This window comes from Prinia subflava, chromosome 8 (assembly GCF_021018805.1).
Source record: "Prinia subflava isolate CZ2003 ecotype Zambia chromosome 8, Cam_Psub_1.2, whole genome shotgun sequence".
NCBI classification, from domain to species: Eukaryota; Metazoa; Chordata; class Aves; order Passeriformes; family Cisticolidae; genus Prinia; species Prinia subflava.
The window spans coordinates 5,401,415-5,418,296 of NC_086254.1; the positions used below are offsets into that span (position 1 = coordinate 5,401,415).

A 16,882-nucleotide genomic window follows, 5' to 3' on the forward strand; every position below is an offset into this window, starting at 1 on the left:
CATCTGTGGTAGAGGTGGGTGTAGGGGGTTTTGGAAGGGGGAAAATCCCCCTTGTGTGGCTGGGAGCAACTTGGGTGCTGATGAGCTGCTCTCTAACTCCTTCCTGCCCTGGAGCCAGAGCCCTTGGGAGGGAAAATCCAGCTCTGGCATGGCTGGGAGGAGCAGGGCTGTGACAGAGAAGCAGGTGCTGAAGGGTTAACAGGGAGTGTTTGCAGCCAGTCCCTTGTCACCAAGGAGAAGGGATCAGCACTGGGGAAGGAAACAAAACACCCACTGCCCAGGACGGTGATTTCCTCTCCTGAGCAGCTTTACAGCCCTGCCACCCCAGAAGGGCTCCGGACACCAGGACAGCGTCACCACCTTGTGTGGCACGGAGCAAGTGGCACCAGGTGAGCGTGGCTGCCGGGGAGGTGGGCTGGGGACAGGGCTGGGGCAGCTCCTCATGTCCCCATCACCCTTTTCCCTCAACCTCCTCCCAGTCTTATGGCAGGATGTGGGGGACACCGGGCACGGGGGCGCGGAGCATCCGTCCCTACCAGTCCAGCCAGCAGTACCTGTACGCCATGAAGGAGGACCTGGCAGAGTGGCTGAAGGAGCTCTACGACCTGGACATCGAGGTGGGCACCTTCCTGGAGGTGCTGGAGACAGGGGCTGTGCTTTGCTCCCACGCCAACCACGTCACCCAGGTGGCCGAGGACTTCGCCCGTGCCTGCCCTGACGCGGCCCGGCGCCTCCACCTGCCCCGTGCCGGTGTCACCTGCAACCTCACGGCACAGCCAGGCACCTTCCAGGCCAGGGACAATGTCTCCAACTTCATCCAGTGGTGCAGGAAGGAAATGGATATCAAAGGTAGGATGTCAGGCTCCAGCTGTGCCACGTCTCCATGTTCAAGTCCCCTCCACCTGCCCCATGTTTCCTCATGTGTCCCCCACACCCAGTGCCACCCTGGGATGGGACAGCACCCTGTGCATGCATCCCTGAGCTGGCATTCCTTGTGCAAGGTCTTCCAGGCCTGGCAGCAGCTTTGCAGGGTGCTGGCACATGGCTGGAGTGTTTGTTTGGGTGCAAATAGGCACAGGAGGAATGGAAGAGGAAAGGGTGGCTGGCACAGTGTGTCCCTGCCAGGCATGGCACGATCCCAGCCCTAAGGACAGCAGGAGAAATCCTGGCTCTGAGCAAAGCATCTGTCACCAAGGATGCCCAGGAAGGGGAATGGCACAGAGCAAGATGTCCTCAGGCTCAGACACTGAGTTTTGTGGCTTTGGGATGCCATGAAACAGCTGTAGATGTCCCAAAGGAAAGGCTCTTCCTCCTTTATCATTTATTCCAACTCTTGTTGAACCCAATGATCCCGGTGGGATGGCTCCAGTGGAGAGCACCCTTTTGGGTGGGTTTTGCCTCTGTCTGTGCCCCCCATCCCCTTTGCCCCCATCCCCTCGTGCTGGCCCTGGCTCAGCCCAGCCCTGCCCTGCCCAGACGTCCTGATGTTCGAGACAGAGGACCTGGTGTTGAGGAAGAACGAGAAGAACTTCGTGCTGTGCCTGCTGGAGCTGGCTCGCCACGCCTCCCGCTTCGGGATGCGCGCCCCAACCCTGGTGCAGATGGAGGAGGAGATCGAGGAGGAGCTTCGGCAGGAGCTGGACCTGCCCCCCGTGGAGCCCACCCTGTCCCGGCCCCCCAGGAAACCTCGGGACCTCAACAACCTCGACCTGATGGTACAGGGGGCATGGGGTGGCACGGAAAAGGGCATGGAGATGGATGGGCTTGGAGATGGATGGGCATGGGCATAGAGATGGATGGGCATGGAGATGGGCATGGAGATGGATGGAGATGGGCATGGAGATGAATGAGGATGGGCATGGGCATGGAGATGGGCATGGAGATGGATGAGGATGGGTGTGGCCACCCCAGGACCTTTCCCAGCAGCCCTGGCGAGGGCTCCCCCTGCTCCCTGCAGGTCCAGCACCTGGTGAGCCGCTGTACCTGCCCTGTGCAGTTCCCCATGATCAAGGTCTCGGAAGGGAAATACCGTGTGGGGGACTCTGACACCCTCATCTTTGTCCGGGTGAGTCTGCCTCACGCTGTGCTTTCAGGGCAAAAGCATCAGGAGTTCTGCTCTGCTGCCATGACCCCTCTCCATAATCCCCCAAAAAGGGCCCGAGTGGGAGTTTTGACCATCATTCCCAAAGCAGGGCAGCAGGGAAGCTCAGCCCTGAGATAGATGTTGGTATGGATTTAACAGTCCATGTGTGTGCGGGACCAAACCTGACATCCCACAGAGCCAAAACCCAGCAGTGGGAACACTGGGATGCCCCGAATCCACCCCCAAGCCTGGCCAAAGAACTCAGCATTTGAGGAAGGACAGGGATTTTCCAAAAGGATCCCCACCCTCCTTGTGGTGACCAAACAAACCTGTCGGGATGGCCGCAGCAGCCGAGCCGGGGGCGCAGCTGTCCTTTGGGACACCTGGTGGCACTTGGGGCAAACCCGCATCTCTCCAAGCCCGGCCGGGCGTGCCACCCCCAGGCCGTGGTGTCCCAGGGATGGGCATTCCCGTGCAGATCCTGCGGGAGCACGTCATGGTGCGGGTCGGGGGCGGCTGGGACACGCTGGAGCACTACCTGGACAAGCACGACCCGTGTCGCTGCACCTCGCTCTGTGAGTGCCCGGACCCGCGGCGGGCTGAGGCGGGGCGTGGGAGGGATCTCTGCTTGGTCTCGGTGCTTCCCGGGGACCTTCGCAAGAGCGGGAGGCTTCGGTACAGCCATGCCTCGTTGTTTCGCCGCGGAATGTCGCGTTTTGGGGACTTTCTATGGCTTTGGTGGCCGCTAGAGGTCATGGAAGACATTTGGATGGAGCCGGACCCCAAAAGCCGCTTTGGAGGGAGCGCAGCTTTCTGCCGGCACCCTCGGGGGGCTGGGTGGGCTGCACCCCGGGGTGGGTGCAGGGGTGCTGAGCCCCCCGCGTTGCCCCCACAGCTCACAAACAAGCGTGGAAAGCCCGGAGCCCGCAGCAGCAAGTGCAGCACGAGGTCCGGCTGTGCCCGGCCCCGAGGGCGGCCCGCAGCCCCCAGCCCGCGCTGCTGGTCAGCCGCTCCCAGAGCCCCCTGCCCCCCGTCACCTGGGGGGGCCGCGTCCCCCCGGGCCCCCCGGGCCCTGCCACCGCCTCGCCAGAGGGCTCGGGTGGCCAGCCGGGTGCCAGCCCTCAGCGAGAGCCAGCGCAGCCCCGGAGGGTCCCTTCGGGCAGGTGAGTGGTGCAGAGATGCTTCGTGCCCCAAACTGCCTGGCTGCAGTGCAGCTTTTCTCACACCCTCGGAATCTTTTCCCCCTCTCCGTTCTGGAGGTGCCCAGCACCAGGGGGGACGGGGGGGATGCAGCAGCTCCCTGGGGCTGTCTCTCCCTGCAGGATGCGGGAGCCGCCCGCTGTCCCCATGGGGAGGACACCGCCACCATCCCGGTCACCTGCTCGGTGCAGCTCCCCCGGGCACGGGGCGAGGGGCCGGGCACCCACCCCTTCCCGGCTGAGCGTCCCGAACGGCGCGGGGGTCCCCAGGGCCCCGCAAGGGAAAAGCCCCCCTGTGGCACCGGCACGGGGCAGGGCCGCAGCACCCAGCCCACGGACGGGACCAGCACCTCCGGGAAGCAGCCAGCAAGGAAGAAAATCATCAGCTGTGGTGGCCGCCAGGCCACAGGGAAAGAGGCCACCCATCACAGTGACACCCCGAGCCCCCAGCCCCCTAAAGGTCTGCACCTCCTCCTGGCACCGGGATGCCCCTGGAGGCTCACAGAGCCTGCAGAGCCCACGGGAAGGGAGGCAGAGAGCTCTCGGCCGGGGCCCGCAGCCCCCACCCCGAAATTCCTCCTGCCAACCCCCAAAACTGGACAGCGGGGTTAAACCCCCCCTCAAAGCCAGCCTGGCCCGGCCCGCCACCCCTCTGGGCGGTTCTGCAGAGGGGTGCAAGGGCTGTGGGGCTGGGGACGGTCCCCAGGGGACACGGCAGTGCCACCCAGCCCCGCACCCAAGGGCTCCCCCAGCTGAGGGACCTGGGCTGCCGGAGGGTGAAGCCGGGGCAGCCTGCGGCCCCGGCAATGGGGCTGAGGGGCTGCGGGGGTGCTGTGGGAACACGCAGCCCCCCGGCTATGACAGGGTGGTGGAGGAGCTCTCCCGCGGGCCGCAGCCCCTGCGCCCTGTGGGGACGGGGAGCCAGGTCCCCAAGACACCCGCCCGAGCTGCCCCGCAGCTCCCGGCCCCGGGGGAGGCACAGCGGCCGGGGGTGGGGGGCCACACCCCGCGGGGACCCAGGGCCAACAACGCGGCCAAGCCCCGGCGGTGCCTGAAGAAGCCCGAGCGTGTGCCCTCCATCTACAAGCTGAAGCTGCGGCCCAAGGTGCGTCCCCGGCGGGATCACAGGCCGGGCAAGCGCCCCTCACGCATCCCCACCCCGCTGGGGCATCGCCCCCCTGCCCCCCGGGGCCAGCACCGCCCTCCCGGAGCCCCCCGGGCCCCCCAGAGCGGCAGCACACACCCCACGGCCAAGCCCTCCCTGGGTGACAGCGGCACCTGGCTGACCGAGGATGATGAGGAGTCGTGGGTCTGAGCCCACCCCGGGAGGCGGTGGGGACTGACGGATGGACAGACAGAGCCCTCCCTCCAAAGGTGGGAGTGATGCTGAAGCTGAAACTGGAGCCGCGGTGCCCGAGGATCCCAAGGGTGGCAAACTGAGGGGCCCCACCTCACTTGTCCGAGCTGCACCCCTTCCTACCCCGTGAATTTTTTCTGTACTGGTAACCCTGCTAAAAAGGCACTTTTGTACTGGTTTGGGTGGAAAAATCCAGCCCCAGGATGAGAGAATGGGATGTTTTCTGCAGGAGGAAGGGTTTAGCCCCACCTGAAGTGGGGACACCCCACCCTTGAAATCCATAAAAACCATCTCATACCTCGATGTTCCCCTTCTGCACCGTGGGACCAGCGAGCCTCGTGTGTGACAGCTCCAAGAGCCCTCATGAGTCACTCAGGCTGGGGGGTCACAGGAGGGGACCCCTGCTGACCCCCGTGGTGGCCGTGGTCCCTTCTGGGGTGGTGGATGTCACCGAGGGTCACAGCAGGCACTGCTGCACCCCGAGCCCGCAGCCACGGACCCAGCAATGCTGTTTGTGCAATAGAGACGTACCAAAGCCCTTCCATTCCCACAGCTCTTCTGAGTGGGTGGAGAGGGAGAGGGGATAAGCCTGATGTGGGCACAGCAAACGTCCCTCTGAGAACCCCACACGGCCCAGGAGAGCCCCATTTTCCATGAGAAGATGAAATCAGTCCTGCTCCCTGCAGAGGAGCAGCAAATGTGAGCACTGGGACTCCGGGAATGCAAAACCTGCCGGCAAAAACACTCCTGAGGCTGGCACGGAGCAAGGGGGACAGACCTGATTTTTAATTCAATTTCAAAGAAGGAGGTGCAGGGCTCACAGGCGGTGTAGACACCTCGGGAATCTCCAACAAGGAGTCCAGGGGGGAAAGGAAAGCCAAGTCCAGGCAGCTGGGATGCTCACTGGGGCAGGAGGAGGAGGAGAGGGAGAGGGAAGCATCCTCGGTGGGGCCGAACCGAACCCAGGCATCACCTCCACGAGCACGGGGGCACAAACCTGGCACTGCCCCGGGCACAGCAGTGGGGACATCCCAGCCTGTGCCAGGCCCAGGCTGCTCTCAGCAGGACCAGGGTGGCGTTGGGTGAGTGGTAAATCTGTAGTAAGGTGTGAGCAGGGCCGCGGGGCTCCCATGTGCTCCCATCCCTGTGCCTGGACACCTCGGATCTTCCAGCCTGGGATTCCCTGCCCGCACCCAGGGTGCCACCACCCCCACCTGCCCCTTCCTGGGCTCTTGGCAAAGTAGCTCTTTGTAGCCCTCGTTTTCCCGGGAGCTGGGAAATGCTGTCGAAGCAGTGAGAGTTGTTATTATTACTAATAGAACTTCCTCTGTCTATAAAGTACAATAGAATATAACAATTATATTTATAACCTTTTTTCTTTTTTTTTCTTCAAAATACTAAATAGATGCTATAAAAACCTGTAACTAATTGTGCTATAAACTGCAGGCTACAGGGTTGTAACAAACAATGTATTGGATTAGTCTTTGATATGTGTACGTCGGAGCACTTTATAAATGCTTTATTATTAGCATTTACCAAGGAATTTCCTTCTCAGACAATTTGGAGGGATAAAGCTCTAGCCAGGGATTGATAGGTGGATTTACACATGTTGATAAATCCTGACAGATGAGCTTGGATGGGGGAGCCAGGTTGGCCATGAAGGCCAGGGATGGTGACAAGTGCCACTGCCCTTCCCGGCTGAGATGGACTCGTGTCCCCTCATTGCTTTTCCTAATTTTTTCCCTTTTATTTTTTTCCTTTTTTTAAAAAATTTTGGAGCAAGGGGTTTGATTCCCTAGGCAGGGAGGGAGGAGCAGGATGCACCCCCAGCCGTGGGACAGGGATGGGGTGGTGAGATGCACTGGAGCTCAGCTGGAGCTGCCTTTGATGGGAAGCATTTCCAAGAGCTGCTGGGCCATGGACACCTGGCTGCGGTGGGACAGAAGGGAGGGTGTCCTGTTTTGCTGCCCGGAGCAGCCCTGAACCCCTCCAGCTCCTTGTTCCAGCAGGAATCATGGAGATGGTTTTGCTGGAGGATGGATCAGACACAGATCCTACCTCAGGAGGTGAGGATGGTGTTTCCCTGTGTCTCACAGGGACCAGCCATGGAGAAACCACGACCCCCTCGGCCTCTTGCTCACCCTTCACCACCCCAGCATCATTTCCTAACCGGGGCTGCCCTTCCCCAACCCGCCCTGCAGGGCAGGATGCAGGCGAGCCGCAACTCTGGTGCAGAAATAAACCAGAAGACTAAAAAATAATAATAATTTTTTAAAAAATGGGGGGCTCATTTTCTTATTAGGGATATGCAGAGAGAAGAAAAACCCCAAGAATGAGACTGGAAGTGCTGCTCCAGCTCCCTGTTGCTGCCAGGGCTGCCCTGCCACGGCCGCGTCTCCCTGGGATGGAGGCGACATTCCTGCGGGAAAAACGGGCGGGAAAGGAGCTGGTGGCGCTGCCGGGGCTGCCGTGGCACAGGGATTGTCCCCCTGCCCGGGACACCCCGGGGCTGGGGTGGCACAGGGATTGTCCCCCTGCCCGGGACACCCCGGGGCTGGGGTGGCACAGGGATTGTCCCCCTGCCCGGGACACCCCGGGGCTGCCGTGGCACAGGGGCTGTCCCCCTGCCCGGGACACCCCCGGGGCTGGGGTGGCACAGGGATTGTCCCCCTGCCCGGGACAGGGGCTGGGGTGGGGCCGGTCACCTGCTGAGCCCAGGACAGAGGTAGCAGAGGGGTGACCTGCCCGGCGAGGAGCGCTCCCAGATTATTTGGTGTTCACAGGCTGGGGGGAGGAGAAGCCTTCCGGGGCTGTGCTGGGGCAGAGGGGAGCTCCGAGCCCTGGGAAGGCAGAACCTGATCCTGGGGATATCAGGAGCAGGACTGGGACTTAGGTTTTTTTCCCCTTTCTCGCTTTTATCCAGAAGTTCCACGTGGAAATCCGACCCGACTGAGCCAAGAAAGAGCACATACAGCCTGGCTGCTCTGCCCTCCACAGGGAGAAATCCCAGCTCCTCAAGGGGAAAAGCAGGACTCCTGTTTCCCTACACTCCGGAGGCAGAACCACCCCCAGCACAGCAGGATTCAGGTGCTGGATAATTCCCTTCCAGGAGCAGGTGACGGCAGGCAGGCACAGCAAGCTTTGCCCCTGTGCTGCCAGGCAGGAACTGGCGAGGATGAACTGACAGCCGAAATCTGGGCACCCTCCGAGGCAGCTCCAGCGCCGTGTACAACCCCCAGAGCGGCTTTGGCCTCAAGCACTGGGGGCTTGGAGAACTCTCGGAGGTTTAGCCAAGCACCCTCCTCACCCCTCACCATCCCCAGGCAGCCCAGACCACCGCATCCCCCTGCCCGAGGTGTCCCGTCCCTAAAATGTCACCGCAGGGGATGCCACCCCCGAGGCGCCCCCAGCGCAGCCCAGGGAGCGGCGCCTCGGGGGCGGCCCCGGGGGTCCCTCGGGGCAGGGGGGGCTCACATGATGGTGCAGCGGTTCCTGCGCAGCGCGCCCTGGAAGCGGATGGTGGTGTGGACGTGCTTGCAGCGGGCACAGCCCACGCTCTTGAGGAGCTCGCTGAAGAGCAGAAGGATGTGCCAGTTGTACTTGGCCGAGCACTCGATGTAGCCGCACTTCCACGTCTTCTTCACCAGGTTGGAGACGTTCCAGCGCGGGATCACCCGGCCCCGCTGCAGGTCCCGCTTGTTGCCCACGATGATGATGGGCGTCTCCGAGGTGCCGATGACCCTGGGGAGGGCGGGCGGTGAGGGAGGGTGGAAGGGGGAGGGAGCACAGAGTGACAGCCCGGCGGCACATAGAGCTCAACCCATCCCGAACAGACTCCTGGCTGTGGCTTGCCAGCTGGAGCGTGCCTCATCCCCTTGTCCCTCTCCTCATGCCATCTCCAGCTGCTCACTCAGGGCTCCCCCACAGGGGATGCCTGCCTGGGGTCCTGCTCTTCTCTTGGTTTTTGAGCTCCCATCCCTGCAAAGGGCTTTGTGCCAGTCTAATATCTCGTCCCTTGATTCCATACTCCCTTGCCATGGGGCTCTACCCCCGTGGGGATGCACCATCCCAAAGGCATCCCTACCTTGTTTCCAGGATCTGCTGGCGGATGGTTTTGATGTACTCGAAGCTGTCAAAGCAACAGATGTCATAGACCAGGATGTAGGCATGGACGCTCCGGAGCCCCCTGCAACACACGTCCGCCCACTCCTGCAAGGTGCAGAGAGGGATCAATCCTGGCTCAGCCCCACTGCAGTGTCTGGGGATACCCTGCCCTGCCCTGCCCTGCCCTGCCCTGCCCTGCCCTGCCCTGCCCTGCCCTCTTCTTCTCCCCAAGGAGCTGCTGTGGCAGCAGGGAGCAGGGGAGGCTGCACATTCCCCAGCACCCAGCACCCACCTCTGCTGTGCCCTGACCCATCCGTGTCTGCCCCCACAGCTCTGCAGCCGTGCCCCATCTCCAGAGATCCCTTATCCCCTTCGTTAATCCAGGGAGGGGGGTAACAGGATTTGTCAGCCCCAATTCCACTCCTGAGTGAGGATTGCAGCCTAATTACAGCACAGTGCTGAGCTGGGAGTGGGGCGGAATGCAGCCCCCTGGCCTGGGTGTAAAAGCTTCATCCTCCAGAGCTGCTAATTAGCTGTGTTAATTAGTGATGCACCCTGGATTTTGGGGCAGGGCAGGTGAGGAGGGTGCTGAGCCCCATCTGAGGTCTGAGGCCTCAGCAGCTCTGTGGGTCATAGGGGAAAGGTGACAGCAGGTCTGTCTGGAGGGGACACGGGGACAGAAGAGGAGCAGAGGCTGCTCAGGAACTCAGTCTGTGACAGCAAGATGTGAATCCAGGGCAGAGGCAGGCAGGAGTGGCCTCTCTATAGCCAAAATCTGGAGCTGTAAGAAATTCATGCTGTTAGGAAACCCTTGTGTTTCTGGGAACAAGGGGAATTTTTCCCCCTGTGCTGTAAGAGTGAAAATCTGCCTCACTTCAGGCACTTTCCCATCCCAGCAGTGGGACCAGGAACCGCAGCCCCTGCAGGCAGCACTGCAAAACCCTCCTGAGTGCCTCTGGAAAGGAGAAAGATTCTCCAGGGAGGAAAGGCATCACTTCTCCCTGAGCAAACCCCTTCAGAGCCATGAATCAGCCCTTGCTGGGTTTATAATTAGAATTAGATGGGGAAAGGGGAGTTTTTGGGGTGTGGGGTGATCTCGGTCACAGAGAAGGAGCTGGGAGGGGGCAGAGTGACACAGCCCCTCCCTGTCCGCCGAGGGGAGGTGCTGGGGACATGCTCAGGCTCAGAGGCACAGGAGGATGGAGCAGCAGCCCCTGGGTTACTCTGGGTCCTGATCCATCCTGAGACAACAAACTGCAGCTGTTTCACTGTGCTGGGCGCAGCTTGCTCGGCGCTGCCAGGTCGAGAGGGTTTTCCTCACGCAGTGCAGGTTTTCCCGGGATGCCTGAGCTGGAGAAGTGTTGCACTGCGGGAGCAGAGTGTCAGAGAGCCGCTGGCTCCTGCTCCTCTTCCAGGACAGCACTGCAGGGATGCTTCTCCTGGCACAGAGCTGATTCCAGCGATGTTTCCCAGCAGACAGCGCCGTATCCCTGACCACGGCCCTCTCCTTTCCCCTTGGGGCCATCCCTCTGATCACCCTCCCTTCCCTGGAAACCTCCATCTGTTCCCACTGGCTGCCTCCTCTGGAGTGCAGCAAGGCAGGGAGTTAATGGAGTATGTGAACATCGGCTGCCGTGTCAATAAATTAACCTTTGCTATTTCGGGCTGTTTCTCACGCTGACCTTTCATTCCCTGCACTCACCCATTAATTTTCAAACCTTCTCCTCGCCCCTGGAGTGCTCACTTCACCTCCTGCCCCATGGCACAGGGACTCTTAGAGCAGTGCATGGCCCCTGTGACCCATCCCTGCCGGGGACAGAGACACTGTAACTAATTGAGGTGGCCCCAGTGGTGGCACTGCCCTCCAGCATGGCTACAGCCACAGACAGGAACCTCCAACTCCTTTCCACACAGTGGTGACACAACTTTTACCCCTGGGACTGGGGCTATGAGCTTTAAGTCTCTTTTCCCCCCATTAACTCCATCAAGAAGTTGTTGGCACTGGTGGCAAGACTTTCCAACCCCACGCTGCCTTTTGGGGGTGCTTTGGAAGCACCTGAGGGGGCAGAGGAGGAGCTGGTGGGTTCAGAGCTCCAGGAACAAGCCCAGGCAATGCTGCAGGGGGTGACGGCCACTCCCAGGAGGGGACAAGCTCTGCCTGGCTTGGGCAGTGGGTGCATCAGGGCTCTGACTCTCCAGGAACCCCTGGTTTTCGCCCGGATGCTCTGCTGTTGGCTCTGACAGCCACAGAACTGGATCCCAGTGCTCCAGGATCCCAGTGCTCTGGGATCCCGGCTGGACGTGGCTGTGGGCAATGCCAGAGCCATGCTCCTCGGAGTGGGGTGTCATCTCTCTTGTGCTTGTTGTCACCAAACTTCAAAACACATTTTATCCTGGGCCTGCTCAGGAGGCCCCAGGAGGACACATCCCCTCACTCAGCACCCAAACCCTGAGGCAGAGGGAGCAGCATCCCCCAGGCAGGCGGAACTGGAACCCCGCAGAGCTTAACAGCAAAACCCCCCGGGAGGCCACCAGAGACCCCCAGGAGGCGGAGGCCCCCTCGGGTGCCCCCCTACCTGCAGGGTGTTGACAGGGAAGGCGGTGATGGGGGGAAAGTCCATGATCTGCAGGTCGTGGACGTGGCCGTTCATGACCACGGCGGGCAGGTAGACGCGGCGGGCCGTGGTGGGCACGCACACCTCGCTGAACTCGTTGTACAGGAACTGCCGGACTATGGCGCTCTTGCCCACGCCCTGGGCTCCCAGCACGGCGATCTTGAAGGTTGCCACCATCCCGCTGCACGCCGGCCGCTGCCCTGGTGCTGCCCCCGCGGTGCCGAGGCTGCATATTCCCGAGCAGGGGGCCTCAGCCCCATTCAGGATGCATTTCCCCTCCGGGGCTGCGCGTCACTGCAAGGCCAAGGAGAAGCTGGTCAGGTCTCAGAGACACCCTGGAGGTGCTCTGGTGTTGCTTCAGGGATGTTTTTTCAAGCAGGAGCTGTCCTCGAGGAGCAGGAGCTGACAATGTACCCAGGGGCTTTAGCACTGCAGGACCTCAGGGTCTCCCTTGGAGCCTCCCACCCCAGCAGCCAAGGAGAGCCAGGATTTGGGTGAACTTTATTCCAGGAAGGTTCTCACGAGCATATTCAGCCCTTTCAGTACAAGGAAAGGGTCTGTCTGCTCATCCCGGCAGCAGCAGGGTCCCAGGCTGTGCTGGGGACTCAACCCATGGCCACTGTCACCAGCTGCTCCTTCCCGGTGCTGCCCCAAGCCGGGGAATCCATCTTCCCTCCGCTTGGACAGCCGGAATTGCCTTTTGCCGGGCGGGGGGAGATCGCTCAGCGCCTGCGAGCGACAGCTTGAGCGTTTCGTTTCAGGCTTTGAGCGGTCGGGCAATTAACTTGATGGGGACTCATTTACAAGGCAGCTGACAGGGTGAGCCCAGAGCCACCGCTTGTGCTGGAGCCGGAGGGGCCCCGGGGCAGGGCCCACGTGTGGGGGGACAGGGGGGACAACTCGCCCACGGGGACTGGGGAGCTGAGCCTGAGGAGCCCAAACACGCGCTGGCACTGAGCTCCCGACCGGGATGGGGACGGCAAGGGCCAGGGGATGGGTTCCACTTTCACTCGCTCTCATCTCTAGGAAGCAGCTTGTGCTTTACCCCAAAGTGTGGATGCTTTGACCAATTTCTGATGCTCTGGTCCATTTTCCCTAAAAGCCACCCCCAAAGTGCAGGGCAGCAGCTGAAAGTGTCAGGTTCAAACACCCGTTCTGCCCGTTTGGTGGAGATTATTTACCCCAGGGGGAGCCTGGGCACAGAGGTTGCCGCTGCTGGGTGCTGGAGTGGCCAAGCTCCCCGGGATCGCTTCAGCTGGGCCGTGGCTCACACCATCCTCACCCCCCTCACGCCAGGACTGGGGACCCTGTCCCCCCGTGCTGCTGGCATTGTCCCCCGGGCTGCTGGCTGTCCCCAGCCCCGGCATTGGGAACGTTTCTGTGTCAAATGCAGGAAAATGGGGGGTGCAGGAGCCCCCAGGCCCGCCCTGCCAGGGCCTTTGTCCTCCAGCAGACAGCACTGTCACTGCAGGTCCCGGGGGCCACCCTGCTGCAGGGACAGCCCTGTCCCCACAAACCCTTCCTCCTCACAGCAGCGTCCCCAGCTCCTCTGTGGGGCCGCAGGGTGATGGAGAGGCACATCTGGAAACCCAGTGCCCGCCGGGCTCGCTGGAACTGGGGCACAGGCTGAGCCCGCCGTGCCCCCGCCGGAGCCTCATCGCCCTCTGCGCCGGCACGCGGGGACCACGCACCCCAAAACCAGCAGAGGCCGGCCCAGCCCTACGGGCAGCTACTGTGGGAAACTGAGGCACAGCGGGGGGACCCTCCGGGGCACCCCACGGTGGGGTGGCGGAGCAGGGACCGGCCGCGGGTCCCCGGGCGCTCGCACCAGGCCGGGCTCCGCGGGCTGCAGGGCCGGGCGGGGGCTCGCAGGGCGCTCCCGGGAAAGGCGGCTCCGGCCCCCGCCGCGACCTTGGCCACGCTGCCACGCCTGGGGCATTGGAAGGAGCAACCCCTGAGCCCCGTAGGGCTGGGGGGCGGCAGCATCCCTCACCCCACATCCCTCACCCCACATCCCTCACCCCACATCCTGCCCCCCACATCCCGCACCCCCCGTGCCCCGCACCCCCCGCACCCAGACCCTCCCGGGGATGCTCCGGCCGCCGTGGGCAGCGCAGCACCCCCGGCCCGCGGGGTCGCTGGGGCTGGAGGTGATCGGGGGATGCCGCGGGGAGACGACACCGCACCCCCCGTGCCGGCGGGCGAGGGGGAGCGGAGAGCACCGGCGCTCAACTTTCGCTGGGGACCCCCCTGTCCCCTCATCCCAGCCACCCCCGCCCTGCCCAGCGGTAACTTTGCCCCCTCCCCGTCCTGCCCTTCCCGGCGAACCCCCCGTACCTGGCAGCGGCGGCCCGGGCCGGCGGCGCCCCGGCGGGCGGCGGAGCCATGCGGCGAGCCCGGCGCGGGGCGGGCGGCCCCGCTGCAGAGCCCCGGCCCGGCCCCCGCCCGGCGCGGCGACACCGGGGGGCGGCGGCGGGGAGCGGGGAGCCCGGCCGGGGCACGGCGCGGGGGCGGCGGTGTCCGGGCAAGGATGGAGGCAGCGCCCGGCGGGGATGCCCAGGCGGGAGGCGGGCAGAGCCTGGGCAGGGATGGAGGGATGGAGGGAGGGAGGCAGGCAGAGCTCAGGCAGGGATGCAGGCAGCGCCCGGCGAGGGAAGGAAGCTCTGCCCAGGCAGGGATGCAGACGATGCCCGGCGAAGGATTCGGGCAGTGCCCGGGAGGGAAGGAGGCAGCACCCGGGGAAGGAGGCAGGGAATGCCCAGCGCGAGCCGCAGGAATCCAGCAGAGACACCGGCTTCTCCCGGGGCTCTGGGGAGGCGCCGATGGGAAAGACCCTCCCATGTCCCCCCTGCAGTGTGCTGGGTGCAGCGCCGTCACCCCTTCCCTCCCCGGCGCCTCCGGCATCTGTGCTCTCATGCCCACCCCGGACGAGTCCCACGGGCCAGAATCCTTCGGGGGAGGTGGGCAGGACCCCTCCCGGGAGTCTCTCCCTCCTCCGACACTGCTGCTCGCTGTGCTCTCGGGCACATCGCTTCACCTCCTCCTGTGCCGGCCCCGGCCCGCGGGCGGGGCTGGGGGTTTCTGTGTGCCCGGGGGGACCCTGAGCCCGGGCTGGTGTCAGGCCCCACCGAAGGAGGGACATTTCTGTTGCAGTGTCTGCGTTTTTGGGTCACCCCGCCCGGAGCATTTACCTGCGTGCTGGACAGAGGGAAGATGCTGGCTGCACCTCCAGGAACATGGTCCAGGCCCCCGGGACTCGCTGCTGACGGACTCCCTGCAGCCCTCTGCTCCTCGAAACAGAGCCCAAACCCCTCTCCGGCTCCCTGTGACACCGAGGTGTCAGCACAGGTCCGGCTGCGATCACACGGGCTTGGCTGAGCCCGAGCACCGGCGGCAGCTCAGCCGGGCTCCCCCCAGCCTCGTCAGCACCTTTGGCCGGGAAAAATCATCTCCGGGGGTTCCTTTCCAAGGTGAGGGGGAGTGGAAACACAACGCCACATCCCTCCTGGGGGACAAGGGGACGGCAGACACAGCCCCAGGGCACAAGGGCAGCACAAAAATGTGCTACAGCCTTTGTGCCACCCTGGCATCGGCACCAGGCTCGGGGGTCACAGCCCCCTTGCCGTGTCCCACGTTACACCCGGGCTGGCAGAGACCTGGGCGTTATTTCCCCGCAGAGCTGCCCGGTGCTCGCAGCAGGGCGATATTTGTGTGTCCCGGGGGTTATTAACAGCCCGAGGTGCTGCTGCCCTTCCCCGCATCGCCACAGAGCAGAGCCGAGCCCTGGAATGTTTCTGGGAGAGCGCAGGGATCGGGCTGCACATGAACTCTCCCGCACAATTCAGCCTCCAGCCTCGGGGCTATTTTTAGCAGTTCCCTCCGAGATGCTCTTCAGTTGCAGTTTTATGTGTGAAATTTAATATACGAGGAGGGGGGGAGGGGAGTGGGGCTGGATCCCAGCACGTCCCTGCTGGCTGGGAGGTTTATCCCAGTCTCGGTGACACGAGTCCAAGGCAAACCTAAAATAATCCATCCAAGAGCTCCTGTGTCCTGATGTGCAGGTGGCAGCAGGGGACAGGCAGAGCTGGTGGCTCGGGGAGCTGTGGTCAGCTCCTGCCTCAGTCAGGTCCAAAATGAGGATTTTGAGGACTCACCTGAGTCCCTGCCTCTCCCCACAGCCCATCATGGGCTCGGGGACCTGCTGGCACTGCCATGGAGCAGGATGGGTGTGAGGCCAGCGGGAGCAGCAGGGATTTGGGGAGCCCACCCAGCACAGTAGGATTTGCCCCAGCTCCAGCCAGAGCAGCAGGAACAACTCAGAGGGTCCCTGTGCCACAGCTTGGGCCTCAGGAATGGGGAAGGCTGTGGGGACCAAACCACCTGGCAGTTCCCAGCTCAGGGATCATCACACGTGTCCCCTGAGCCCCGTGGGTGACACTGCTGATGACAATGCCAGCTCCCAGGGGGTTGGTGTGTCCCTGCTGACAGGGCAGAGTGACTGCAAATCCACAGCAGCAGCAAGGACCAGATTCTTCTCGAGGAACCTCTGGCAGAACAGGGAGGAAGAAACCTTTCCCTTTGCCACAGGACACGGAGGGACAGCAGCTGACAGGGCAGAGCCCTGAGCACCCCACAGCAGCTTTCATTCCTGTTGGGCCAAACGCTGCTCCAGGCTCACCCCCAGCAGGGAACGATGATCCCACCCAAGGGACACTGGGGATGCACAAAGGGACACAACAGCGAGATCAGGGACCCCAGGCCAGCCCTGTCATTGTTGTTCCTTGACATGTGCACCTGCTTCTAACACAAAACCATCCCAGTGCAGGGCAACACTGGTTCATGTGGCACCTGCCCTCCACAGAGGGTGGGAGTTCCCAAAAATCCAGGTGCTGCTAAGCCAAGGCTGGGCAGGGTGAGGGAAAAGGTCACCCTGCTCCAGAGCAATGCCCCCCAAAGCTGCTGCTTGTTCTGTTGGATTTCTGTCCACTTCAAGTACAGAGCTTGGGGCTGCCCTGGCTCTGGCCTGGCACAGCCAGGTTTTGCAGCCCAACCCATTTTGCTTGAAATGGGAACCAGAGGTGGCAAAGCCCTCTGAAAAACAACAGCACCAGTACAAAGCAGTCCAAACACATCACTGACTCCCAGGGTTTTACCATTTCACCACAGGGAAAACAGGTCACACTGCACACAGGCCAACTGGGGCCCCAAAAGGGCTAAGGGGGTACATCCATCTTCTGCTCCTCATCTGAATCTGCCCCTGCTGCCCTTTGAGGAGAAGCAGATGTTGGAGGACCAGGGAAACTTGCTGCCTCCTCCCCATGCAAGCCCCAAATTTGGGGGGTCTGTGCTGTAGAAGTGTCTGGTGGAAAAAGAAGCCTGGTGAGTAAAGAGCCTCCTTCCCACCAAGCCCACCCTTCAGCCCTGGGCAGGGCCAGCACCAGGGGAATGGCTCCTCTCCCCACTCCCACAGAGCCACAATCAGCCAGAGCCTCGTGGAAATGAGTTTATTGACACGGAGGGCGGG

At 62.7% G+C, this 16,882-nt stretch overlaps 2 protein-coding genes across 6 annotated transcripts; one reads left to right on the plus strand and one right to left on the minus strand.

Moving 5' to 3' along the window:
• Nucleotides 1–231: 231 nt before the first annotated feature.
• Nucleotides 232–6,008, plus strand: GAS2L2 (growth arrest specific 2 like 2). Of its 2 annotated transcripts, none has more exons than XM_063402498.1 (7): nucleotides 232–389; nucleotides 480–849; nucleotides 1,477–1,715; nucleotides 1,958–2,065; nucleotides 2,562–2,658; nucleotides 2,979–3,246; nucleotides 3,406–6,008. In XM_063402498.1, exons 2-7 carry the CDS (start codon nucleotides 492–494, stop codon nucleotides 4,595–4,597), a joined length of 2,262 nt encoding a protein of 753 aa, XP_063258568.1. In that variant the 5' UTR covers nucleotides 232–389; nucleotides 480–491; the 3' UTR covers nucleotides 4,598–6,008. The 2 variants fall into 2 exon arrangements, with proteins under 2 accessions (XP_063258568.1, XP_063258569.1); XM_063402499.1 differs by having other exon boundaries at nucleotides 1,498–1,715.
• Nucleotides 6,009–6,407: 399 nt separating this feature from the next.
• On the minus strand, nucleotides 6,408–15,129 carry RASL10B (RAS like family 10 member B). 4 transcript variants are annotated; one of them, XM_063402505.1, is made up of 5 exons: nucleotides 14,550–15,129; nucleotides 11,320–11,652; nucleotides 8,724–8,848; nucleotides 8,114–8,380; nucleotides 6,408–7,058 (listed from the first exon to the last, which is right to left on the minus strand). In XM_063402505.1, the coding sequence occupies exons 2-5, from the start codon at nucleotides 11,533–11,535 to the stop codon at nucleotides 6,938–6,940; spliced, it is 729 nt and encodes a 242-aa protein (XP_063258575.1). In that variant the 5' UTR covers nucleotides 11,536–11,652; nucleotides 14,550–15,129; the 3' UTR covers nucleotides 6,408–6,937. The 4 variants fall into 4 exon arrangements, with proteins under 4 accessions (XP_063258575.1, XP_063258576.1, XP_063258574.1 ...); XM_063402506.1 differs by lacking the exon at nucleotides 14,550–15,129 and adding an exon at nucleotides 13,696–13,833 and having other exon boundaries at nucleotides 8,724–8,768; XM_063402504.1 differs by lacking the exon at nucleotides 14,550–15,129 and adding an exon at nucleotides 13,696–13,833.
• Between the last annotated feature and the right edge of the window lie 1,753 nt (nucleotides 15,130–16,882).